The sequence below is a fragment of the Chaetodon auriga genome, chromosome 15 (genome assembly GCF_051107435.1).
Source record: "Chaetodon auriga isolate fChaAug3 chromosome 15, fChaAug3.hap1, whole genome shotgun sequence".
Lineage (NCBI taxonomy): Eukaryota > Metazoa > Chordata > Actinopteri > Chaetodontiformes > Chaetodontidae > Chaetodon > Chaetodon auriga.
Window position 1 is genome coordinate 9,522,146 of NC_135088.1, and position 27,208 is coordinate 9,549,353.

Below are 27,208 nucleotides of genomic sequence, written 5' to 3' on the forward strand. Positions count from 1 at the left end.
AGGCACACTGATGCCATATGGGAATACTGTGATATAGGATTACTGCTGGAATGCTATGAAATACACTATAACATAGGCTAAAACAGAGTCACCGCAAATCAAACACCTCGGGTTGATATCGTCATGGATTTTCCTCCCTATATGTGTCTACATTTCATTGGACAGCACGGCATGTATTGAACCCTCCACACGCACAGAGGTGTTGAAACAGCTGATGCCTTGAGTCGCCTTGAAAACCCGGGGCAGCCTTCTGCTTTAAGATGCCCTCCCCGGACCCGAGAAGTGGCCCAATCGCCCTCCTTTCCCAGTCACCTGATTCATGTACTGCCATTTTACACACAAGTTTGACTGACAAAAAAAAAAAAAAAAAATCTGAATTAGCCTATCGGCACCCTCAATACAGAAATACACCCTTTTGTAAGAAGATTAAAAAAGACTGGGGGATAAAAAAAAAAAAAAAAAAAAAAAAAAAAAATCAAAGCCACTGAGGTTAGATGCAGCCAGCGCGGGGTGCTGTGTGGACCAGAGAGGTGTTTGCGGTCGGATCTCTGCACAGATTGAGAGGAGAAACCGGGCGAAGAAGAGGCAAAAACGGAAAGGACAATGCTTTTATATCGTCTGAGGAAAAAATGAGTGTTCAGTCGTAGGGGATGCCGCACAGATCTGATAATAATCACCGGTAGTCTTTCGATTATTGCCATCGTTATTTCGGATTCAGCCCTCGTACCGGCATCTCACCCTTGGCAGCAGCTAATTTCAGGGATACATTTACTGACGCTACATTGTCTTATCAGCTGCTTTTGATGCCCTGATTACATTTTTTGCCCCAACTATTTTTTTTCACATATCTCATTCCTGCAGCTGCCTCATCCTGATGCCGTCGACCGAATATTAAACGCTCCCCTGGATGTGACCGTCTTATGTTTTATTTGGCCGCCGCATGAATTCTCCCACCGGATCCTCGCCGGTGTACGCTGCTGCTGTCCTCCTCCTCCTCCTCCCGCTCACACGGCCGATTCTCGCAGAGGGCACTACCCTCCTCCCTGCCGCTAAAGACATTTTGATCGTCCTCCCCGGTTCCCCCCACCCGGACTCGACCATCACTCCGCCTGCCTCCTCCTCCTCAGTAACATGTCGGGACAGTCTTTGACGGACCGGATCGCCGCCGCGCAGCACAGCATGACCGGATCTGCCATCAGCAAAGCCGTCTGCAAGGCCACGACGCATGAAGTCAGCGGACCCAAGAAGAAACACCTTGACTGTAGGTTAAGCATACCATCAGTGCTTACTGTATAGATAGCCTGCATGCATCAAGCTACCAGCATCTTTCCTCACAAAGGATAGCTTGTATAAACAGCATCTATTTACCCCCCCTCAACCCCCCCCCCCCCCCCTCTCATCCGGCCCGGTTTATGTTTTCAGCCTCTTTAATTAGGCACCATTACATTCCCTCAGATTCAACTGTGATTTACGCAGCAAAGCAGCGCACCTGAGCATTAATGCAAGCAGTAAATTTCGACATCAGGCGAGGGGGCAGTCAGCCAGGTACTGTCTGTGCATGTCATTCAGGGGAAATAGGCCACTCTGCTATAGGCTAATCATATTGCAACCAGCCGCTTTACAGTGTAGGCCTATCCATTATTAACGCCACTATCAGCGGCAGCGTTTGCATCCCCTGGAGACACTTCAGTGCAGAATAATTCGTGCAGCATCACCAACATTTTCTCTTCAATCACAAGTCCAAGTTGACTGTCATGTCCTCCTGGTGCATTATTATCATTAATGAATGTGTTACTGCTGTCAGTCCTGAGGTGATGGAGGAGCAGGGAGAGGGAGAGTCATACTGTGTGTGTGTGCTGTAGCTCCGCTGGTGGGTGTTAAAATGAGGTGTTTAAAGAAGAGCAGTGCTGGTGTCAGTACAGATTCTTTATCTCCACGTTGTGCTAATTACCTGTGTGTGCAAACTGCAGCAATTATGCACACAGGGAGAGAGAGGAATCCTCACATGTGGATTTTTACCAGTGATTATTAGGTTAGGTGGCTTTTCTGCCTCACTATAATTACTTGACATGATCGATGGAGAGCACGAGGAATCAATGGTGCTGCCAGTCAGAGTCAGGGGCAGTCTGTCCAACAGCTACAAAAGACAGACAGACACGGAGGAGGGGGGGCGATAGCAAGATGGCTAATCAAGAGGAAATGTGGATAAATCAGTCTGAGAGAAAACAACAAGGCAGGTAGCCAAACAGCCTGAGCGTCAGTCATCCTGCTACACACCCAGCCAGTCAAGTTTGGCAGAGGATTAGTCAGTCATGTCCACAGCAGAGGTGACACTGGGAATTCTGGGCTCCTTCACAAGATGTGCCACCGGGCGCCTCAACATAATACATCTAAATTGGCCTGTATCACTAAAAAGGCAACTAAAGCAGAGAAGCACCCAGTGGGGGTGTCTGAGAGGGTTCAGAAGCAAGTTTGTCAATGCGCTGACGGTGAAAACAACCTCTTTTGAGACTCTTTAGTCACTATGTTGATGAATTACTGCTGCTTTGATTTCCTCAAGTTGATGGTGACCACCAGTAAAAGCTTGTTATTTAGATTTTCAGTGATATTACAGCTATAACCACTTAATGTTTTACCTTCCGGTTGGTGCAGATGGAAACTTTACAGTTAACACTGACTGTGATAACATTTTTCATTTCTAATGAAAATCAAGGCGATTGATGAGTCCAAATAAAGTATTGTTGTAAGTGCTAAAGAAAATATTAAACTCAAGGGCGTCAAGTGATCGGCACCATTATTGGTTTGCTTTTGTACCAGAGCCACAGTTTTGTAAGAACATAAGACCCCTGCAGTTATTAAATTGTAAGGTCGTCCACCTTCAGCACCCTCCATGAGTCGGAGTCTCTCAGAAACTAAATGTCATTTAACTCAAGGGTGAGAGCATATCTTCTAAAAATAGACCCAGAGCATTTACATGACAAATTTCCACCCATCAAATGGATTATAAAAAGGTTTATGAAAACGCTCTCAAGGACAATGAAGTATCTCTCAGTTTGGGTCGGTTCATTCTGGTCGAGGTGGTTATATTAGGCAGTTCTGTTCTGATCCGGCTCTTATCCTGATTATCACGGGCATAAAACGCCCCACGCCAAAGCAGAAACTGTAGGCCTGGCTCAATTCACCCCTCTGGAAGCTTGAATTGAAATTTTTAGCTAAATGAGTGTTTTGTACTTGAGCCATTCAGATGCAGCTGTTCGAACCAGCTTTCACAATAAAACACTCTCTGTTTCCTCTCAGGAGGGCCCCTCTTCTCCATCCAGGACATCATATAATATAACATACAACTCTGGCATTTATGGAGTGCAGAGGCTGCACTTTTAAGGTTAGGGAAAGCTGCAGGAAGGAAGTGTGTTTGCGATCAGGAGGTCAGTGGATCTAATCCCTCGACTGGCTGTGAGGGCCTTGGTGAGGAAGTGAATAAAGAAAGAAAAGGCAATGAACTCCGCTCTAAAGGAGCTTCTGATGAGTCAGCTGTACAAGACTGTGGGTCGATGTTGGGTCTCAGATGTGTGCAACTTGCCCAGACCACTGCTGGATTTAAGTCTTTTCTTATTCAACCTGCTTGGTTAAACAGGGTCATAAAAAGTGACAGAAAGGCCTACTTGGCCTGTAATTTTAGGCAAAGGCAGGGTGCGCAAAAGCCCTCAGCGGTGAACGACACCAGCAAATGGAACAAAATCAATGTGGTTTACAGAATAGGCTTAAAGGAACAAAATATAATCATACGTTTTTTCTGTGTCTGCACCTGGGTAGTGATTCTGGAACAGTTTGCCTAATCGGAGAGGTTTGATGAATACACACGACATTTCAGTTTCCTTTACAATATACTCAACTTGTTATTGATTCATCCCTGCCAGACACAGTGGGAAGAAAAGATGAATTGCTGTGCCATTTCTCCAAATGCAACACATGATAAATCAAATGCAATGCTGGTCATCGTAGCTACTCAGAGTGTGCAAACCCGGATCTCATTGGCATTTTTTTTTTTCATATTATGTCATGACCTTGACAGACCGGCTGGTGACATAAACGGCCAATGCTGATTATTTACAACCCCGTAGCAAATGATGAGCATGACAGACAGAGTAATGGGATTTCATCTCACTAGGCAATATTCTGCATGGCTGAGATGGTGGTGAGTGTCAACAGAAACCAGATCCATCACACGTAGAATAGTAATCAGGCCAAAAATGACCTTCTGCCCCTGAAAGCACAGTTAGTTGTGTTTTTCAGCGTGTGATTTATTTGGTTGTGTGTCATGGCTGTAATATTGATGTACTGTAGATGTGCTGAGAATAATCATGGGCCTTTTGCTCCTCTGGAGACACATTTTTGGCCTTTCAGGCAAATTAAATGAAAGAAGCCACTGAGAAGAAGTTGAAATGGTGACAGAAGACAAAAAATACCGGCGGATGGTGTGGGTGTATTATATTTCAAGTACACACTTCCACATTTATGTGTCAGTATAATGACTTTAAAATTCAATTCAGTTTCATGTAGTGAAACATGATTCTTTTTATCTAAAGCCGAGGTCTTTAAATATTTTGAGTAAAGTTTTTACTACATTTTACAGTAAGAGTCCCTCCAGCCACACTTTCTCTAAGACACTGGTTTTATATTTAGTTTCAACTAGCATTACAAATGCCTTGAATTTAACTTCTGTTGTATAAATGTCACCTAAATCTTATTTTTAATTGTGTTACTGTGTACATTATTTCCTGTGTGGACTGCAGTTAATCAATAATCTGAGCTGGCAATCACGCATCCGATACTTCATCACATCCCTCTGGCTACCAACACTGTCACACGGCGATGATTAAATGCTAGCTGATGTATTATCACCCAAAGGAATACACAGAGGTGGACCCAGCATGGAAATATTTGGCTGAAGAAGCTCTATTATTTAGGCGTAATTGTATTTAAGTAGACACACGAGGACTTTGCTATTTATTACACGGTGAGAAGTAAAATAATGCCTTTAAACAAGCTATGCTAGCAGCGCTGTGAGGCTACACTTAGCCACTGTAGATAGCACAGATAGCTAACAATGTCTTCGTTTGAGAAAACCGTTCACAACATAAATATGTTGGTGAGCATTTAAACCAACTCAAACAGTAAATCAAAGCAAATATGTCAAAAATTGCAGCTGACTTGTGAAGCTACCCAATTGAATTTACACACCCTGTTAGCTTAATTCACTTGAGCTTAATTCTGTAGTACTTACAGACATGTAAGGCAAACTTCACCAAGGAAAGACAAGAGATGAACTGTATGCTTGTCACAGCCGCCGTGCAGCTAAAATAGGGAACACACTTACATTATTAGCATCTTCGTTTGGCCTGTTAGCATGCTAACGTTAACAGCTTAGCACTGAACACATAGCACATAGCACAGGCTGATGGGGATGTCATTAGGTTTTTAATTAATTAAATTTTTTAATTAAAAAATTTTGGCCTGATGATGGTGCTTAGATGAGTCATTAAAATTGATTTTACGGCATGAACATGAGCATGAGCATCGGGACAAAATTTCATGGTAATCCATCCAATAGTTGTTGAGGTGTTTCATCCACAAAGCCTAAAATTGTGCTGCACGTCCACCTTAATGGTGTGTTTCTGTGTGTTCTCTTTTGACGGGAAGCATTAATTAGTTGGAATCAATATGGTCCCATTAATTATTGAGCCAGAAGGAAATTCACAAACAAACCATTAACAATGTGTAAAGCATGACTGAACCCTACCATTACCATGTACAGTTTTGATATTAATGCCCTGAGATTTAATTAGGACAAGGGACTTCGAAAATTCCTTACAATAAAAACAGATTATGAATAGGGGTGATTCCAGGGTTGTAGCCATTTTCATGTTCTTCAGTGATAAGATCAGATTCATAGTGGTCAGGTATAAATATGTAGTCAGCTTTTTAGATGTTAGTGTATGTGTTTTTTACATATTTCACTTCCCATTTTCAGATAGTGGGAAAACACAGACCTTAATGTTTGGTCCTAATGCAGGGGACCAAATGTCACAACATTAATGCAGCAGAGTGAGACTCTGACAGCGTGACTGTGCTGACAAGTCACGGGCAGGAAAAAGTCAGACAAGTCAATGAAAACTATAATCAATATTGTTGCGGTTATGTGGTTTTCACACTCAAAAATAACATGAAATAAAGTAAATCTGAAGGGGATTGAAGCATTAGCTGCAGTGAATTGCGGGTGCTCCGGGTGCCTTTGACATGCATTAAACATTTAACCATGGTATCAACTGGGACTGTGGGTATTCAGCGTTTCAGCGGGCGCAGAAAACATCACAGAGCTTTCAAGTAAACCCTGATAACCTCTGATCCTGTGGAAGAACCAGACCAAAGATTTGCCTCAGAAACCAGACTGCTTGAAGTTTTTCTCACAGTAACACAAATTCTCTCTCCGTCTGCCTTTGAATACAAGTTCACTTCCTCTCCCTCCTCAGTGGTTTCACTTACTGCATCAGGATGTTTTTAATTTAGCTCCTTTACTTGTCTCGTGTGTTTGATTTAGTTGCTGGGGCGCTGTTCTTTGCCATGTTGTGCTCTGCTGTCAAAGTCGAGTAGAACTGCCTCTCATCTTGACTTTTAAGTTTTGACCTAAGAGATTTTTATTCAACCCCAATTCCAAAAAAAGTTGGGACGTCGTGTAAAACATAAATAAAAACAGAATGCAATGATTTGCAAATCCTTTTGGACGTAAATACAGAAAAAAGACAAGATCTTTCATGTTCAAACTGATAAACTTTATTGGTTTTTGTAAATGTACATTCATTCTGAATTTGATGCCAGCCATGCATTCCAAAAAAGTTGGGACAGGAGCATGTTTACCACTGTGTTGCATCAGCTTTTCCTTTAACAACACTCAGTAAGCGTTAGGGAACTGAGGACTTTTTGAAAGTTAAATTCTTTTCCATTCTTGCTTGATATACGACTTCGGTTGCTCAACAGTGCGGGGTCTTCCTTGTGGTGTTTTGCACTTCATAATGCGCCACACACTTTCAATGGGAGACAGATCTGGACTGCAGGCAGGCCACAGTACCCACAGTCTTTCACTACCAAGCCACGCTGTTGTAACATACAGAATGCGGGTTTGCATTGTCTTACTGGAAAAAGCAGGGACGTCCCCCGTCCCCCCAGCTTATGTGATGACAAAACCTGTGGGTGCCTTTCAGCATTAGTGGCACAGATGTGTCAGTGAAGTCAGCAGCATTTCTGGTCGTTGGTGATACATGGTTTTCTCTTTGCATGGTGGAGTTTTAACTTGCTCTTGTAGATGCAATGAGGAATTGTAGCCCATGTAGTTATATCCTTCATACAATCATGCTGGTTATTAATGCAGTGCTGCCTGAGGGATCCAAGACATTGTTGGCATTCCATGTTGGTTTTCAGCCTTGCCCCTTACATGCAGAGATTTCTCCAGATTCTGAAGCAGAAGGTTCCTTTATTATAATCATACTCAGTACAACATCGTGAAATCTGTTCCCTGCATTTTCACCCAGCCGGAGGACCAACGCCAGTGTCTTGGTCAAGGGCACTGACAGGATAAATGACCCGAGATACGTGTTTTAAGCCCTCAGAGGAAACCACACAAGCATGGGAGAACGTGTGAACGCCACACAGAAAGGCTCCATCCTCGCTTGTGAACACTGAGCCTCTCCAGGATGCCCCTGTGATACCTAATCATGATACTATTACCTGTTACCAATCAACCTGTTTACCTGTGGAATGTTCCAAACAGGTGTTTTTGGAGCATCTTTCCCAGTCTTTAGTTGCTCCTGTCCCAAATATGTGGCTGCATCAAATTCAGAATAAGCATATATTTACACAAATCAATGAAGCTGATGAGGTCTAACATTCAATATATCGCCTGTGTACTGTTTTCAGTTGAGTGTATATCAAAAAGGATGAGCAAGTTATCACCTTGTTTTTGTGTGATTCACTTGTTTTTCATTTAATTAACTGCACGGTCTTACAGTACTACTGAGAACACTGTGTCTATTCATTTAAACAAGGTTCTCTAGAGGAAAATAGTGAGATGAACATAGTCAGAAAAGATCTTAAACTGGCTGATAAATGTCACTGAACTCGTTAAATGGAGCAGTGTTACAGTATGTGCACCTGACGGTCTATTTATATGAAGGGTTTTACTGTAAAACGCACAAGTTTAGAGAAAAAAAATGCAAAGCTTGGTTCTTTAAGATTAAACGGATGCTGAACATATTTCACATTTTGATCTTAAACCAGAGAAATCCTTGAAGAATTTAGGCCATTCTTCTACCAGTCTGCCCAAGCTGCATGTGTAGTGTTCACTGCTGAATTCAGAATCACCTCCTGCATTATCTGTATTTAATTATTGCTGGGCCAAATTGTTGCAAGCATAAAACTGAAGGCTTATTTCGCTGCCTTTTAAAAAAAGTTCCTGAGTGAACTTATCATTTGTGGGACCTTTGAATCCGACACACTGCAGAACTCAGAGCTTATTTCCATTTGAAATGTGAGTAACGTTTGCTTTCAAGAGACAATTTACACTCTGGATGCGAGTCTCAGGGAGTAAATATTTGGATCAACTCTGTTTCAGTCCATCACTGCTAACAAAGACGCTCTGTAAGAGTCTATTCATTTGACAGTATTTTCTCTCTTGTTTTTGTAAATTATACATCCCTTGAGCTGATTGTGGCGGAATAGAATTGACCTTGTGATATAACTTTCCATCTTCTGAGATGATATTTTATTGGCATTTTGGTGGAGTAGGTAGGTAGCACTGTTGAACTGCAGCCACAAAATGGATTTTGTGATACAGTAGCCCTGGTCCTGATTCATCTGTCTATACAGTCTCTATTATTAAATAATCATTTGTTCATTGATTTGTGTGCTGCTATTGAGCGAGGCAAAATGAATGCACCAGTCGATAAGACTGCATTCATCATGGTTGTTCACTCATTCCATCGATTCATAATAACTCAACCTGTAAGCTCTCTAAGGTTATAAATTATGATTTTGACACTTGGCTGGTGCTTTTATTCACAGTGACTTACAGGAAGTGAACAGGCATGGTCTGAGTTTGATATGATTTCTAACCTCTTGGCCACACCTGTTTCTATTGTCTTTGCTCCACTCATCATTTGTTTATTCGTTTTACAGTTTTCTGCATATGTCCACATTCTTTCATGTGCTTTTTTGTGTCCCTCAGACCTGATCCACTGCACCAATGAGCTGAATGTCAGCATCCCCCACCTGGCAGACACACTGCTGGAGCGCACGGCCAGTAACAGCTGGATAGTGGTTTTCAAAGCGCTCATCACCACACACCACCTCATGATGTACGGCAACGAGGTGAGCTGATGCGCCAGCGTATGGAAGCCCGGAGAGGGCAAAGATGTTAATTTTTTAAAGTGTCACGATGAAAAGAGGATAGTTTGTCATCGTCACATAACAAGCTTGTTTCAATGAGCTCTAAAAATGGTTTTCTCTCAACACAAAAACAAGCATGATCATTCAGGTCTTCTTTCAAATGAGCTGCAGATGTGAGTTAACGTCATGCAAACGTACAAACTGAAAAATCTGAAAGGGCCAAAAAACTACTCTGAATAAAATGTGGTTTAGATGTGATTGTTTTCATTTATTCATGATTATAGCTGTGCGTTCAAGGTCTGGAGGTCAACTAGAATCTGTGCCTGGATTGCTTTGTCCAGTTAATAGAAACACTGGTACGCTGCAGAATACCAGCTTCAGGAGAGGCACAATAGATTAGTACTGAAAAAATGAACAAAATTTGATTACTCACTGCCCTTTTCTTCGTTTTATACATTATATCTTTGGGTTTTGGTCTACAAAACAGACACTGATGAGGGCAGCTTGGGTCTTGGCAACTTGTGATGAGCATTTTTCACTATTTTATGATATTTAAGAGTTTCATTGACTAAATGATTCATCTATAATGCAATAATCATTAGTTGCAGCCCCACAGTAGGTGTTAAACTATTAATGTAACATCAGAACAGTGCACACAGGAGTCAATGAAAGGAAACATCCAGAGACCAGAGACATTTGCTCACCAGGTTGCAGCAATTTCTCTCCAGCTCTTGCAGCGAGTTTCTTTGAAGTCGTATCTTCCATATCTCCAACAAGGACTGATGAGGTATCCAGCTGACATTTCAATGCCCGGCGTGACAAATCAACTCACCACACCGCTCGCACTACAAGAGCGACAAATAAAAGCATGTTAAATGATCTCAGAATCGACACTGCAACACAAATCATGACATAATGTTTAGAAAATCTGTCAAGGAGGCCTGGGTTTGCGTGACCAGAAAAACTGTGAGGTTTAAAGACACAAGAAGCGGCACCTTTAGTTCCCTGTGGGCAGCCAAGATCAGCACCCGGGATTAAAATGGGCCATGACATGTGCTAGTTGACCTGCTCCAACCTGGCAAGCAAGACCGACGCTGACACGAAACATGAAAGACAAACACGTTAGAAGTGATGACTGACAGATGAGGGCAGAGATAGATAAAAACACACCAGTTTGTGGTTTCAATGAAGGATGGTTGGTGCTGCAGAACTGTTGTCCTTCAGCTGCTGCATCATCAGCCTTGTGCATTTGATTTTCTGCACTTATCTGGTTGCTGTGGAGTATGTGATCTGCTATTTTACTGGCAAACTGCACCCGTGCTACCTGCGTCAAGCTACAAGTCGACAAAGTCAGCGCTGCAGCTCCGGTCTGCAAATTCACTGCTATTGTGTCTGTGTGGACATGACTTAATATTGTCAGGGAACGGCATCAGATAAGTCACTAACTCTTTCCTCTTGTCCTTTTTTTCTATCAGAGATTGATGCAGTACCTTGCCTCCAGAAACACGCTCTTCAACCTCAACAACTTTCTAGATAAGGCTGCACTACAAGGTGATTTAATGCCATTTGGCTGTGTGTAAACTCAGCAGTGCTGTACGTCTAACAAAATGACTTTATTTTGGACTCTCCCCGGCTCTATAACACTATCAATAAGCTCATTTCAGAGTCTGCTTCAAAGGAAAGCTACAAACAAGTGTGCCTTTTGTTTGATAGAAGGGCTGCTGAACGTTACTGAAAATGGAAACACATTCTGCAATTCAATATATTTGAAAGTATAAAATTAATAAATAAATAAATAAATCTCGAGGTAAGATGGTGCAAAGTGCTAGTTTGACACGTTGGGGAGAAGCTCGTGGAGGAGTTAGTCCATTTCATGATCATGGGGATTATGGCGTCTTTACCTGGTGTGCAAGGAGGCCAAGGTGATTGGTATCTCACTGCAGCGCCCCCTCTGTGTCCCCCAGGGTACAACATGTCAACTTTCATCAGACGCTACAGCCGCTACCTGAATGAAAAAGCCATGTCTTACAGACTAGCAGCAGTGGACTTCACCAAGATGAAGAGAGGGTAATGAACTCAGCACACACTACACTGACACACATGGAGGCACATTATATGCCTTTTTAAGCAAAAAGGATGCGAATATTAATATGATTCTTTTTATTTCTATGTTCTACTTCAAATAGATTTTGTTTTTTCTTGATGTGAGCCCCTGTGACTTTTGCCTCTATGGCCATAAGTGGGAATTATGGGCTACTGGCAAATGCTAAACAATGCTAATTGCTAGTTTTAGTAGAACGTTAGCACAAGTTTAAATAAAAAAAAAAAAAGGGTAAAAAAGTGTGAACTCACCCAGAAATCTCCACCTATAACGCTTGTTTTACTAATAATTAAGCGAACATTATCCACTATAAGCTGCTGATCCTTCCATACCAAATAAGGCTTATAAATTAATCTTCATTCACTTGTAGGGAGAAGAAGTTTTATTCTCTCTTTCAAAATGAACACAGTCTCACTTTAAAATGTGTTTCTTGTTGCTAATCCCCACTAAGAGTCTGTATCTGGTTATTTCTTCACCCAGTCAAGGACCTCCTTGCACACATACACACCTTAGTCTGCAGGTCTGATCAGTGTGTTGCATGCATGTTTGTGTGCATGTATCCTTGTTTGTCACCAGGGCTGAAGGCGTGATGCGCACCATGAACACAGAGAAGCTGATTAAGACTCTGCCCACCATTCAGAACCAGCTGGATGCACTACTGGATTTCCAGGTAAACGTCTCACTTAAAGACGCAAGATGTGCATGAAGACTATCGTGATCAGATCTCATTGTCTTTCTTTTCCTTCTGTCCTTCAGCCTAACTCCAACGAGCTGACCAATGGAGTGATCAACACAGCTTTCATGTTGCTGTTCAAAGACTCCATACGGCTGTTTGCTGCTTACAACGAAGGCGTCATCAACATGCTGGGTAAACCATACGTACAGTCCAGCAGATCAAGGGTTAATCTCCATTGAGTGCACTTGTATTTATGCAGTAATCTGCCTCTGATGCCGAGATCACAAGACTGTGACTCCATTCAATCCATCTTTAAGGGGAAATCAATTTTTCCTCCGACTGTCTCTCGCAGTCCAGTTAAAGACTATAAAGATCACCTTTTCTTTCATTAATTATGAAGCCAGTGAGGAGTCAGAGGCTGAGAATAGACCATCAGACTCTTCAGTGCGGAGTTCATTAAATGATTCATTTATTAATTGACCTGATTTGAGGTGCTTCAGCCAGGGATACTGGGGCTCTACGTGGAATTTATTTCCAGATGTGCAGGCTAATCAGGACAAATCACTATCAGATTGATTTTTTTTAAGCAGTTTTTTTTTTTTTTTTTTTTTAAATTGCACACACCTCAGTGGATCTTATGCTGATTGTGGTCTTCTGATACACAGAGAAATACTTTGACATGAAGAAGAACCAGTGCAAAGAAGCTCTGGAGATCTACAAGACTTTCCTCAACAGGATGACCAAACTGTCCGAGTTCCTCAAAGTGGCAGAGGTAACGTCCGTTTGTCCCGCTGCTCCTGTTTCCACAGAGGAAACAGATAAGGCGAGAATATCTGTCTGGAGCGAATCTCGACGGTCTCCTCTCCTATAAGCATTACCTCCAGGCTCTTTTATCAGCAACTCCTGTTTCACTGAAGAATTTAATGCGCAGAGACGATAATCCTCTTTCACCTGTTGAGATTTGCTCCAGACTTCTGTTACCTTCGGGATCTGATATGCGGTTGGTATTTCCAAACCTAAAACTGACCGTAGATCAGTGTCCAGGGGCTTTCTTCTCATTAATCTTTTGTTTTTGCCTTTAGATTTTCTCCTGTTTCTGTCCTTCTCTTGCCCTGACCTGGGGAAGGGGTTACTCCAAAACAGTGATTAATGGCTGAGTCTTAGCCTATCAGAGAGCCACTCATGTAGAGCTTCCAGTTGAGGGACCCCTCGCGTGCTGCCTGTTCACATGCCTGCACTGCATGCCCAAGCAAGCTCTTTTTCTATCACAATCTCTGTCTCCTCTTATTTTATTTCCTCCTTTTCTTAAAAAACAACAACAACATATTTTTTCTTTATAATGCCTGTTATCCAATTAACAGTTGCAGTCATCGCTAGGCCTCACAGTGGATATAAACAGTTTGATCCTCTGTAGACTGCGTAGCATCCGTCTTCAAAGGCTTTCTCTCTGCTTGGTTTCGATCCCATTTGGAAGAAGGTTTGGGGTGCAGCCGCTCGATCCAAAAAAAAAAAACAACAACAATAACAACAAAAACAGACTAACGTTGACTTTAAGGACCCATTCATTTTACCTGTCTAACAAAATGTGTGTTTGTTTGTGTGTCATCTGTGTCCCTCCCCCGTCCTCCTGTTCAAAGTCAACATTAGTTGAGTGTCTTCCTTTTGGATGTTTCTTACCTCGCAGTCATGTGACCTGTTGTCTGCCCTCTCTGCCCTGCCTGTTCAATCAGTCGGTGTGCTCAGCATTCATTTCAAACCAGTCTCCAGACCTCAGTGTGCGTGTGCGTGTGTGTTCTTATAAGTGTGTGTGTGTACATCTACTGTGTATATATAGGTGTTTGTATGCGTGTGCATGCGCCCTCCTCCCCTCCTCCTCTGTTGTCTTTTATTTGTTTTCCTTTCCAGCCACTGCATGAAGTAATGAATGCTTGGGTTTGATTCTTCTTTCTCCCTCCTCCTCCTCCTCTTCCTCCTTCACACGCCTCTTCCCTTTTCTTTTACTCTGTTGGGTTTTTTGGTTTATTCCTTGTTTTATTATTACATTTGGTTTATTTTTTATTTTGCCTCCCTCCTTCCTCCCCTACCCCTCCCTCCTTTTTTGTGACACAGCGAGTTGGGATAGATCAGGGCGACAGCCCCGATCTCACACAGGTCAGTCTACATCTCATCTCAATCAGTCAATCAACCAGTCAGTCAACCAGTACTTAAATCCGTCAAGTCAATCCCATAATGCTTCATTCTTAACGCTCCCGTTCCCTACTCACCCTACAGACCTGCCCACACTGCAGCTGCCCCGTCCTCCTTCTCTCTTCTTCACTCCCCTTAACTCCTTCGCCTTTTCTCCCTTTTCACTCTGAGCCTAGAATAGAGAGGAAACAATAAATGAAGACCTGTAAATAGCCTTGAAGCACTTTTTTTTCACAATTTCCAAGCATTAGTGCAGGATTTTCATTATTTTTCTTATCTGACTCACTGTAGAACAAATTTCACTCTGAGGTAAGATTTCGAAAGCAGCATTTATGTGGCTGAATAACAAAAAGTTTGTAGTCTCTTTTTGCAGATTTATATTTTAGATGTCCATAACCGGGGCTTAGTATCTGTCTGAATTTTTCCGGCAGTCTTTCTGGCATTTCACAGTGTAAATATCAAGGCTTGTCTCTTCATTCAAAGTCTTCTTCAAATAAGTCAGCACAGCTTTATGAAATAGGTTTTTGCCCATATAAGCAGTGTTCAAATCATTTTCCTGAAAAAGATTATGTCCCTTTGCATTAGCTGTGGGGAGAGCAGCGAATGGTTTTTATTAAGTAGGTTTCTGCAAATATGACTTGGATAGGTGTACATAATGCCATCATAAGCACTGCATATCATGCTAAAGGCCCCAAATACAACTTATCCTTTTCAGTGGACGCATAATTGGATTTTTAATGTGATAAATCAGGTAACGAACTGAAAAGGGCTGACTTTTTTAAAATGAATGCCATGTTTGTAGTGCTTATGAAGACCTTATATGCCCTTATGCAACAACATAGTGAGCCATGCCTATACTGAGCTGTAGATATGTGTCTGTTTTACTTTTAAACTTTTAGCATATTCTAGATTTCTCTGAAGAAGGATATCCAGAATTCGCATTTTACTCTCTTTCCCCCTTAAAATAAGTATATGAGAAATCTTTTCTTTGCTTGTTGTGTTTGCATTGTGTTCTCTGATGCTGAAATGTAAGGCTCTAGATGAAAGCCGTGGTATCACATGTGGTCCAAACGAACCCATCCATCCTTTTTATTTTCCAATAAGAAGTGCTGGCCAGCTGCTCAATGTGTATACCTGGTTTTTCACCAGACGTTTACATTTCACTGAGTTAACGTCTTTGGCTTCCAGTGGGATAAAATCTTGGTACTTAGCTCTTTTATTTAGCTGCTGCCTGATTTCCAAATGAAATCAAATGACCAATCCTTTAATTTGACTTTGAACCTAACGTGGAATCCATGAGTTAACTCTTAATTTTGGGACTGTGATTTTCTTTTTGTGTATTTGTGTGTAAGTGTGTGTGTTTATGAGAGCGTTTGTGCACTGCTGGCCTCTGCATGGGCTCATTAGACGGTTCAGAGATGTGTTTATTGTGTTTCTACTACAGTGGAGCCCTGCAGCGACGATGCTCTGCTCTGTCCTGAACTGTCAGTCCCGCTGTGGACTCGCTTGCATGATCCTAGGCTGATGTGTGCATGCTGGTCAACCAAACCTGATGAAACCAAACGCAAATAAACAAATAAAATAGATACATAAATAACACTGTCGTAGAGTAAATAATGAATCTGAGGATGATGTCTTAATTTCGCTGCTGCTTTGTGTGTGTGCGAATGTGAGCGAGTGACATAAAATGAGGAGGTGAGGAGATTGGCGTGAGAGAAAGCAGTGTGTCCCGTTTTGTCCACTTGGCTGTTGTTCTAATGTTATCCCACCGACCCCGCACCCCACCCGATTTGCCCCCCTCCTTAGGCTCCCAGCTCTCTCCTGGAGGCTCTGGAGCAGCATCTAGCCTCTCTGGAGGGCAGGAAGCTGAAGGACCTCTCCACTGCCAGCAGGTACGTTCAGATCACAGAGAAGTTACGCAGATCTGATGCACCATTTACTTAATACTACTATTACCACAACTGCTGTTCCAACTGCTACTGCTGCTACATGGACTGCTGCCACGGGTACTACTGTTACACCACTAATACTACTTTCATTACAAAACAAATTGAACAAAAACACTAAGAGGCTACAGCCATGTGAGCAGCTCTGTGAGGCTGTATTAAGACACAGTGGTGCTTTGAGCTAAATGCTAATGTCAGCATGCTAACATACCCACACTGACATGCTGATGTTTAGCAGGTAATGTTTACCATTTTAGTGTAGTGTGTTATCATGCTAACATTTGCTAATTAGCAAAAAACATGTAGTACAACTGAGGTAGGCAGGGATGCCATTAGTTTTTCAAGTGTTTTGGTCATAAAATATCAGCAAAGTCGCTATGAAAATTGAGGAAAAGTCAGCGATCACCATTATAATTAGGATTTATCCTCTGGGGACCATCGATAAAACTGAATCCATCCAATAGTTATGGCATGGATTCTGCTGATTTAGTGGAAGTGCTGCTGCTACTGCTGTTATATGAGTGGTACTTCTACTACTGTACTGTAACTCCTACTACTGCTTGAAAATGTTTTAGACATGCTAGCCCACGATTCTTAAATATTTCAACAACTATTGCATTTGATTGCATTGAAGCTTCACACTGACAGTTGTAGTCCCCAGAGGCTGAATCCTGACAATTGTCATGATCCTCAGACCTTTCATGTTGTGCATCGCCTGATCAAACTTTACATTTGTCCGACACTTTCCTTTACTATGAGCCTCACAGCCTCACAGAGCTGCGAGCGTGCCTGTCGATTCTTACTCTTGTTTAAGTCTTGTTAAAAGTTAAGGTTAGGAAACACTATAAAGTGCAACTCAGTAAAAAAGAGAAACAACAAACACAACAAAGCAGAATAGCGACTGTGTAAATTCTGCAGGCTTTGTAAAAATATGTGTCTGTGTGTGTGTGCGTGTGTGTGTGTGTGCCTCACCTTTAGATCCAGCACCTTGTCCAGTGCAGTGTCCTCTCTCTCCAGCGCTGGGATCTCTCTCAGCCGTATGGACGACAAGACAGACGACAACAGACTGCAGCAACACAAGGCGAGACATGCAAGAGGATTCCAAACTCACATACACATATAGGTTTAGACAGCTGATACTAAACATCAACCACACTGCATTGAATGAAACCACAGTATGATCACTGCCAATGCACACACACCCTTTCACAAAATGACTGCTTTTGGCTTTTGTGCGAGAAAGGCACACTGAAATCACTTTAGCTTGTGTGAACTGTGAACAAAACTGTACATCACGTCTTTCTGTCCTCTGCACTGTTGAACGGACAGTTCAACAGTGTTGAAGTGCATTAATCCTGCAATACAGTGAAATACACCGTTTCTGGCTGCTGGCCCATAGCGGACAGAGATGCACAGAGAATGAAAATGAAGTCCCGGTCTCAAGACCCTCTGCAGTGGAATTTCCATTTAAATGAAGAAGCATCCAGGACAAATCAAAAACACAGGGAACAGAAATGACAAATGATTTTCCAGAGGAGGTTAATACTATTCGTGTGTACTGCAGGGCTCTTTATAAACCATGGAAATGTCCTATTGTACTGTTACTGCGTCTCATGCAGGAGGACGGTCATAAGGTGATCGACATCCAGACACCAAATGCGTCACCCAGCACCCAGTCAGTGGGCAGTGCCAACAGCAGCGGAGGAGCCACAGATCTCTTCTCCAACTCACCCATCGTACCCGTCAACAACCAGTGAGTCCAACATGCATAGTCTCACACACATACATACAGTGTATGATCTTCTGTATATTGCAGAAATACTTTTCTAGCCATAATATTTTTATTGTTTTCTACCAACTACTATCCTTCGTTTCCTTGGTTCCTTTTATCGAGCAGGTTTTTTCCCTTGCTGTCTTTCTAAGTTAGATTTTGAAAATGGTGTTTGGTGGTTACATAAAACTGATCCATTTTCCTTCCTGCAGTGTGCCAAACCTGACCAGTGAGCTGTTCACCCTGCAGCCTAACTTCACCCCCATCCAGACCACACACACTGTGCCCAACAATAACAATGCCTGGGGAGGTAGGCCCGCATACACGACCGAACGCACACACAATCATGCAAACATGCAGCGTGCAAATACATGCCCACTCACGCGCGCACCGCTCGGAGCGGGATAAGCTGTGACAGTGATGCCCAGTTGCTTCATGCTCTTGACTCATTTTGCCTCTTTTCTCCTTTCATGTTACCATGGTAACCTTTGGATGTCAGGTGACCTGCTAAAGCCCGCCCCACCCGCTCAAATTCACAGCCCTGGAGCCCCATTGCACTCTGGGAAAATGCTGCCCAACGATTTGGACTCCTCATTAGCCAACCTCGTTGGCAGTGAGTGTGCCGCATCTCTCTCTCCAAATATTCAGTCATTGCTTCCAGTTTTCCTGTCTTTGCTGTTCTTCCTCTCTCGCCGTGTTGCTTCCTGTCAGCTGATGTTATGTTTCTTTTTTTTTCCCCTCTTACAGACCTGCAGTTTGGTGGGACGCCAGCTAAAAAGTGAGTGGCTTTTTCATGACGTCTAAACTTAGCCACGAGCAAATGACTCAGCTGCCCATCCAGTTTTATCACCGTTCACACTCTGTTATGACTCATTATTCCTCTTCTGTTTTTTGCATAATCGCTGCATCTGTAACAAATCCTGTGTGTGTGTGTGTGTGTGTGTGTGTGTGTGTGTGTGTGCATCAGGCCGGAGCTCCAGTGGAGTCAGCTGGTAGAGAAGAAGCCAACAGGAGGAAGTGGTTGGCAGTCAAAGACCATGTGCACCAGCACCAACTGGACTCACACCACCCATCCCATGGCCCCTGCACCCATGCCCGTCCCTCAGATGGTAATTTATAAGCCACACTCGCACTGTGTTTTTTAATGCTATGCATGGTCACATACTTACTGTGAAGCTGCCACACACCCAGAGTCCACTCACAGAGGTGTTTTCACTTATGTTTCCTGAGGAGACCTGCGCAACATAGAATGGGCATATACAGTTAGTCATGTGCAGGACAATTAAAAAACCAGACCAGCACAGAGCTGCTTTGTGCCTGCTGGGTGTGACTTTTACTCCAGTTGGATACACAAACAAAAAACTGCTCTGTGTAGCACGTGAAATAGTACGTGTACTAATGGCAGTGTAAACAACACAGACTAAAGCAGCACAGAGTTCACACGACTTGTTGTGGTGGAATCCAAATAGAAAAGCTACTGTCGCGTCTCTGCCATGACAGTTCTAAACGCACCTGTCATCTTTGTATTGCCGTCAAGTAGAACGCATCAGGCGCGAGTTTTCTGGCAGCTACAAAACAATGATGGGAAGATTAAAAATAAACGCAAGCGGACATTAAGGTCTTTATGTTATACAGGATCTGGACACCTCTCGCAGAAGTGTTGTATTGGGTATTAATCTGGGGCCATCCATCAGTTAGTTTCTCTTAATGATACGATATCTCATCCTGGACTGAAACTCATCACATATACCTGTTGGCCAGCTCTAACTTTTTCTGCTGCAGTCGGGGCTTTTGAAGGAGCTCCCAAATGTGCCTCCGTCCTTTGTGCTCCACTCTAATTATCGCCACGTCTCTTCCATTCAGTCTGGTTTCATCTTTTCATTTTCGACTGATTGACCTCTCAACTCAAACCGCTCATTTATTCGGCAAATGGCTCGGAAAGCCGGTGGCATGGCTTGAATAGAAAGTAGACGCGAATGGAACATGAGGAATGGGCAGAGGTTGGGTTTATCTCCTCTGCATGAGCACGGCTTTTATTGTTATAACTCTTTTTCTGTAACCCTCCACAGAATGGGATGATCTATACTGGCTATGTAAGTACCTTTCTTCACTTCTCGTCCCCATCAATCCTCTTTTTGCATCTGATTTCATCCTGACATCCTCCTAAAGCCCCTCTGCTTTGCTTTAAAAATCAATGCTTGTGGCACTTTTACTATTAGACTGTTTGTATTGTACACGAATTATCAGAGGAAAAGGGAGTTATTTTGCTTATTGTGCTGCCTTGGCATTGTTGTTCCATCCCTTGTGGTTATTACAGGCTGCCAATCTGCCACCTCAGTTCATCTTTGTTAAATCTTGCACCTCTTTCTGTTGCTCAGGATTAGGTGTCCTACATGCAAACGAATGCAAATATTAAGGACAGTCAGAGCATTTCTGTCTTTGTTTGGGGGGCATCTTTGACAGGTTAGACATGATGCTGACTGTATCAGGATGTTTGCAATCAACAAGTCAAGCTTAAGATTAGCTCAGCCATAAGATGGTCTATTGCGTTCCTGTTTTTCTGCAGGCTCCAGCACCAGTGGCTTTTCCTATGACGACACCCCAAGTGCCTGTGTATGGAATGGTAAACAACAGCCTGATCTCAGTCATGCATTCAGAAAGCTTTCACTCTGCTGGGATTAATCTATTTTTTTCTCTCCCTCTACATTATCCTGTTTGCTCCCCATCTTCTCCCTCCACCTGCCCTGTGACCAGCTCCCTCCTCAGATGAGTCATCAGATGGGGGGCGTTCCCATGATGCCCCCGCAGCCTGTCATGTACAACCAGCCTGTCCTGAGACCCACCAATCCCTTTGGGCATATCCCGGGGACTCAGGTAACCCACACACAACCTACACACCTAACCCTAACCCAAACCTAAACCTAGCCTTAACCTTAACCGTAACCGTAACCTTATCCTTAACCTTAAACAAAAACCTAACCTTATCCTAACCTTAACCCAAGTCTTCACCCTAAAATTTTGATGATGTACATTGTGGGAACTTGCCTTTCGTCCCTACAAGTAAGGCAAGTCCCAACAATGTGACCATGTAAAGAGATTTATCCTCTTTCAATATACTGTGAGGCTACAACCAGCAGCCGGTTAGCCTAGTTTAGCATAAAGACTGGAAATGGGGGAACACCTGAGTTCAATCTGTCCAAAGGTTAAAAAAAAAACAAAACATGCCTACCAGCACTTTTAAAAACTCAAAGTAACCCTCACACATGCCCGTACTAAAAAACTACAACCAGGTCCTAGTAGGCATTTTTTTGGGGTAACTTTCATGCTAAGCTAACTGTATTTATTCTAGACATTACAGTTGTATCAATCTTGTAACTCTTGTCACACAGTCACTTTAATTTTACCGTCACAGACTTGTGCACCCCCACAGCCTCAGCAAGACTGAAGCTTTTCTTTTAACTCCAGCTATCTCTCAGAAAATCTGTTTACTTCCCAATAAATGTAGACATGTTTAAGAGGCAATAAAGGAGGCATGAGGGGAAACAGTCCAACTGAAACTCGACTGGACACTGAGCCTCTCTTATTTTTATGCCTTGGAAAGAGTTACTTAAAGGGAAGTAGTAGCTATTGAAGCTATAGCTATGTATCTGCCAAGTGTGGGAAAATGGTAACTGAAGCAGAAGTAGGTAAGGCACATAGAAAAAAACTGGAGAATGTGTTAAAAATCTATATATATATATATATATATATATATATAAAGCACAACAGCGACTGTATGTGCATTTCACATCTCCTGAAATAACTGATGCACTCTTTTATAGCTATTCTTAACAATCGGTAAGCAGCGTTCAAACTGTGAACCCTGTAAGAAGTTGTCAGATAATTTTAAAATTGACCAACAAGCGGGAAAAAAAACATGTTTTTCACAGTGAGACTGCAGCTAGAAGACTATCAGGAGAACAAACAAGTATATTTCGACCAATTATTCAAAACATAACAGCGTAATCTAACTGCTTATCAAGCACTCACGCTTACTGAGAAGCTGTTTTCCTGGCACTGCGGCAGGTAATACGCTCGTCAATAGATGCCTGAACACTTGATGAGGTGTTTTGTTGAACTAAATTACTCTCCATTCTCTCCCCCCTCGTATTCTCTGCAGATGCACTTCATGTAGGGGTGATGTTGTAACCATGGCAGCAAAGCCGAGAGAGAGAAGGCGAGAGGAAAGAGATGGAGAGAAAGAGTCGAAGAAAACAAATCCAGAACCAAATCCAGCGCCGGAGGAAGGAAGAAGACGACAGAGAGGGAAAAAGGGAGGGGAGAGGAAGAAGGAGAGAGGACCAGAGGGACGGATAAAAGAAGAAATGCTGATGTCTGTTTCCATGTCGCCTGACCCTCTAATCTCCTCTCCTCTCCATGTGGCTACTGATCTCTCTGTCTTTGAATCTATTATGCCGGGGCACCAGAGGCTCCGCATCAATCCCACTCATCCTGTTTGATTTGCCAATTCAAACGGCGATTACGACCTGTGATGATGCTACGACAGCTGACAGCTCTACGGAAGTGCACAAGCTCTATTGCCACTTCCTGACCTCCTCATCTCGATAATTTCCTGTATAAAAAGAAAACTTCCCTCGCCATCCCGCAGCTGAAACAAACCCGGAGCGCACGCGTCTCTTTCTCTGATTGGATTGTTTGCTGGCACTTTACTCAATGTGAACTTTGCCAAGGGTGTATGTCTGTGTAGGTGATTTTAGCATCTTGTTCAGCTTGGTTCTCCCGTTGCGTGTCATCCATCACCTGATGTCAGATGTAATTGATTTGAATGCGTGTCCCTTTTTCTACATTTCAATGTGCTGCATCGACATTACCGTTTGAGTCTATTTATGAGCTCCATTTGTTCTTAATTGCCAACTTCACATCAAGAATCCGGCGTGGAACGATTTCTGTGGGCACGATTGTGAGTGTGTGAGTGTGTGTGTGTGCGTGTGGATGGATGTGGCTGTGTAGGGTATGTACTGTATGTGTTTCTCTTTTGGTACCTGATGTCATTGCTGTGTTGCCAGGTACCAATGTGTTACTGCACTGGAACTAACTGACGAAAGCACTGAGCCAGACCCAGGCATCGCATTTGGATGTAAACCTCTTACACTAACTTTGCTACTTGGGGACGTGCTGTACACACTGTGTATTTTGTTCTTGTTTTTCTCCTCTACAGCTGTGCAATATCATGCAACCTCGTCACTGTCGTTTCCACCAATCTGTAGGCTGTTTAGAAGCTGTTTCGTTGTGCTTCTTGTGTGCACACATCAGGTTTCTGTACCGAATTTTTCTTTCTGTTCGTTTTTTAATCTGTTCTGTTATACCCGTACTGCTCTAAAAGTAGTGAAAATGCACTCAGAGCCAGATAGAGAGGTGACTGGACACTAGTAAGGAGGCGATTCTCAGTCTGGCCAATCAGAAATGGTCCAGCTCCCAAACTGTATGATGTTCTCCCTGTCCTGAGCGTTCATCCTGTCTAAAATGAGTCTCCTGTGAAGTCCTTTACAGTCCAGAAAAACTGGATAAGCGTAATTACCACAGCATATGTCTCACCTCCACTTGGAGGAATTAAAGGCATTGCTAACACAGACAGGGGGTTTGTTAATGTAGTGTTAACATTTATGGGCAGGACAGCTAAAGGTCAGTCGGGGGAGTTAAATGAGGACCAGACCGTCGGAAAGCAACCGAGGGTAATGTCTGTCGATCACGACCCGAGTAATGCCTGCAGTGACGACATACAGATTAATTCAGACAGCCAGAGACGGGAGGCTTTAATGAGACGTTAAATGTTAATGTGGCTTTTCTGGCGGATCCAAGGTCAAGTCAGACCCACAGACAGATGATATATATATGTATATATTAATATATATACATATATATATCCACATATAGCACAAACCTTCGAAGAGGGGACAATGCTCTGCTGCACAAAAACCTAAAACCATTGCTGGGATGTACAGTTGAAAGGGGCAATAATCGATTAGGGATGAAGTCGTTTTCTATTGATTGTGTCTGTTCTATGTACATGTGCTGTATGTGTGTTCGTGTGCACATGCCTTCCCATAGAGATAAACAGGGTCATGTTCCTCGGTTAGAGATGAAAGGTCTCTCGTGAGCTGATAGCGTGTACTAACTTAGCAATGAGTGTTATTGTGACCGTGTCTCAGTCTGTACAAGCCAACATCAAATTGAGGTGGCTCAAGGATCACTCATCTGCTGAAAAATGCAAAAAGGAAGAAAATATAAAAGGGCCCCAATGTCATCGGACCCGGAATCTCAAAGCGAATCTTGAGGCAAACCTCTCCAGACAGCTGGAGCTGCACACGCTGGTGATTCCGGGCAAACTCGTCAGAAAATTGGTGGCGTACGGCCGTGATTCACCCTTGAACTGTAACTGCTGACAACGCAAAAACCAATCTCCCTGCAGCTACGACTCTTCTACCAGCAGAGCGAGACTTCAGTGTTAGACATCGTCACCAAGCAGGCAGATATTCTCTGACGTTTCCAAATAAGAGGCCAGCTGACATTTGGATATCTCCTGTGGAAAGTTTGGCATTTCACTCTCCTCCATTACTCGTCGTTCCAGTGGTTTGTCTTTCTCCGTCAGCTGAATGCTCTCTTCATTGTGCACTTCACTCCCACGACGCAGCTCGATCCACCCTGGGCCAACCTCTGACTGTTAGTGTCCTCTGTATATAGGTAATGCCGTTCATGTGTTTTTAGACGTGCTCTCTCTGTAAAGTGATTGAAGCCCCATTGGATGACGTACTGTACGTGGGACAATTTATTGCTGTATCTGTGTTTGAATGGTTGTATTTTGAAGGTGTCATCATCCAGGGATGGGTGGGTGGGCGGGTTTGATGTTTGTGATGTTTGTGTCCATCTCGAGGAGGAAAGGGGAGGGGTTGGGGTGGGTCAAGGGTAAACTATCACAACTGGTCTATACCAAGAGTGTCTTCATCGAGGAAGTGGACAGGACAGGGTCTGTCCTCTTCGAAACAGGAACATTTTTTTGCACCAAAGTCATCATCAAAGCGCAGCTTCTTCTTATTCAAGGTCACTACGGATGGATGATATCAGAACTCAAAAGGATTTTTTTGTTCTTTTCTTTTTAGAGACAAAGAAACTGTCTTTTTTTTGCATGATTAAGTGTCGTCTTTTTATTGGCTTGTGTGCCCGGTAAAAGCATGACCATTGTGTGAACTCTCACTTACCGGTGTGTTTGGAAAATGTTAAGGAAATTTCTCCATGAGATTTTTTTACTTACCTCTTGACATGAACGTTCATTGACATTCATAATCAACTGTTTTACAATGTAGGGTCTGTAACTGTTTGAAGGCTGCCTCGCATGCAGAAATGCAACTTGCAAGTAACCCATCAAACTTCAAACCCAGTTACCATAACTGCATCTTTGTAAAACACCATGGATGTCAATGCCAGTTATCACCTAGCTAGCTAGACATTGCAGTCTTGTAAAATCGCTCTTTATTAAAGCGTTGCTATTTTCAATACGTGTGTTTGAATGCTTGCTCCTTTTTCATACTATGCCAGCAGCATAATGGGAGGTTGTGATTGAAAGTCAAAGTACTGTAATACGTGTTTGGTCTGGTCCATATTGTGTCGTGTTTTTAACGTGTTTGCCCAGTCTTGTCCTGTCTGTTGCCATCAACTGGACGTATTCTTTCCCAGTCATCCTCTAAAGCACGGACTGGTTTCCTGAAACCAGGCTTGGAAGAAGCTTCAACTTCATTTTTAGACAATTTTGGCAAGCCAGGCCCTGGATGAGGGATTTTGAGAGTAAAAACTCTGCTTAAAATGGGTTAAATTTACAACTACATTTGGTACCTCCATGTCAGTCATGTTTCTGCACTTTTTTTGTAGCATATAGTTTCAATATCAAGAATACAGCCATCCTTAATTATCCCCTTCCCTGCTAAATCAATGTAAGGAAAACAGCATGGATATCTCATAATTAGGTTGAGGAAAAACTGATTCAACAGGTGAGTTTGTAAAAGTTTTTTCATCTTACATTCAGTTCATTCTGCCTTTCCAAACAGGTATAATCAGCTGAAAATGGAATCTACATTAAGTCAGTGTGCACAATACTTCTCTCTGCACTCTAACTTTGAAAAAGGTGGTGAACTTCAGATGTAGTTACAGCAAGAGGTTGCTTGACTTATATTTTCCATGATTGAAGACTCCCAAGACTATTATCTACTGTCTCAAGCGTGCACAGACACTCAACAAGGATCCAAAATAGACTTTTGCACTCGTCACTGAAGCTACTTCACGGAATAATCTGGCGGCTGGAAACCAGGCTTGTTACTAGGGCAGAAACTGCATTTCTATGTCGTTATGCCAGTGAAAGGTGCATGATGTCTATGCAGTTTCACGCTCCACCCTTTGTCCATTTACGTACATAGGCCTACTCATCATATTACCTCAGTATACCATCAGTATTGTGTATACTGCATTCACTGCACTCATTCAGTACTCGTGTCCATCTGTAAACTGTTCATCGTTGTTGAGGGCATGAAACTCAGCAGTGTCCTTGAAAAAGTCTTGTTAGCAGGGAGTGAGGTTCCATACCTTCAATTTCTTCTCATTTTCTTTTTTTGTATATCAAAGTGATTGAATTATCAACAGGTTTGGATTGTTATCAAATTATTGGTTTTTATTTGAAAAGCATAGATTGATGTTTTTGGAAGAAAATGGAATAAAACGTCATCTGATGCTAAGCTCTTAGTTATTTCACTCCTCCACAAACACTTATTCAAATATTGACACAGAGAAGCTTTGGTCTGGTTGAAATTTATTTATTGATAATTAAACATTTCAAAGAACATAGGACAAAATGTAATTTAAAACAAAATGATAATATTTGTGTTCATTGTCATTCATACAAGTTGAATGTGGCATCAAAAATCGTTGTTTTAGGGGAGAGGGGGGAGTCGAGCGTTGAACCAGCAACCGATCCTGAGCCAGGTTATTCAACTCTGAAATGAAGGGCCTACCGATGTGCTCTTAAGCAAGGCACTTAACCCCGA

At 42.6% G+C, this 27,208-nt stretch overlaps 1 protein-coding gene and 1 long non-coding RNA gene across 3 annotated transcripts; one reads left to right on the top strand and one right to left on the bottom strand.

Moving 5' to 3' along the window:
- Window positions 1-363: 363 nt before the first annotated feature.
- LOC143332426 (phosphatidylinositol-binding clathrin assembly protein-like) lies at window positions 364-26,899 on the top strand. Of its 2 annotated transcripts, XM_076749844.1 has the most exons (19): window positions 364-1,261; window positions 9,278-9,420; window positions 10,914-10,989; window positions 11,403-11,505; window positions 12,116-12,209; window positions 12,296-12,407; window positions 12,881-12,987; window positions 14,325-14,366; window positions 16,209-16,294; window positions 17,327-17,429; window positions 17,968-18,101; window positions 18,332-18,429; window positions 18,619-18,732; window positions 18,867-18,897; window positions 19,087-19,228; window positions 20,189-20,212; window positions 20,686-20,742; window positions 20,874-20,993; window positions 22,279-26,899. In XM_076749844.1, the coding sequence occupies exons 1-19, from the start codon at window positions 1,132-1,134 to the stop codon at window positions 22,291-22,293; spliced, it is 1,731 nt and encodes a 576-aa protein (XP_076605959.1). In that variant the 5' UTR covers window positions 364-1,131; the 3' UTR covers window positions 22,294-26,899. The 2 variants fall into 2 exon arrangements, with proteins under 2 accessions (XP_076605959.1, XP_076605960.1); XM_076749845.1 differs by lacking the exon at window positions 14,325-14,366.
- On the bottom strand, window positions 14,299-19,690 carry LOC143332433 (uncharacterized). Its single transcript, XR_013078220.1, has 3 exons — window positions 19,289-19,690; window positions 17,321-17,414; window positions 14,299-14,574 (listed from the first exon to the last, which is right to left on the bottom strand). It is a non-coding gene; the product is annotated as an uncharacterized LOC143332433 (long non-coding RNA).
- Window positions 26,900-27,208: the final 309 nt, after the last annotated feature.

Bases quoted from the DNA above. Each gene is read 5' to 3' on its own strand.
- LOC143332426 (XM_076749844.1), top strand. From the start codon at position 1,132: ATGTCGGGACAGTCTTTGACGGACCGGATCGCCGCCGCGCAGCACAGC. The intron at 10,990-11,402 runs GTGATTTAATGC...TGTGTCCCCCAG, and splicing joins AGATAAGGCTGCACTACAAG to GGTACAACATGTCAACTTTC. The intron at 16,295-17,326 runs GTACGTTCAGAT...CCTCACCTTTAG, and splicing joins GACCTCTCCACTGCCAGCAG to ATCCAGCACCTTGTCCAGTG.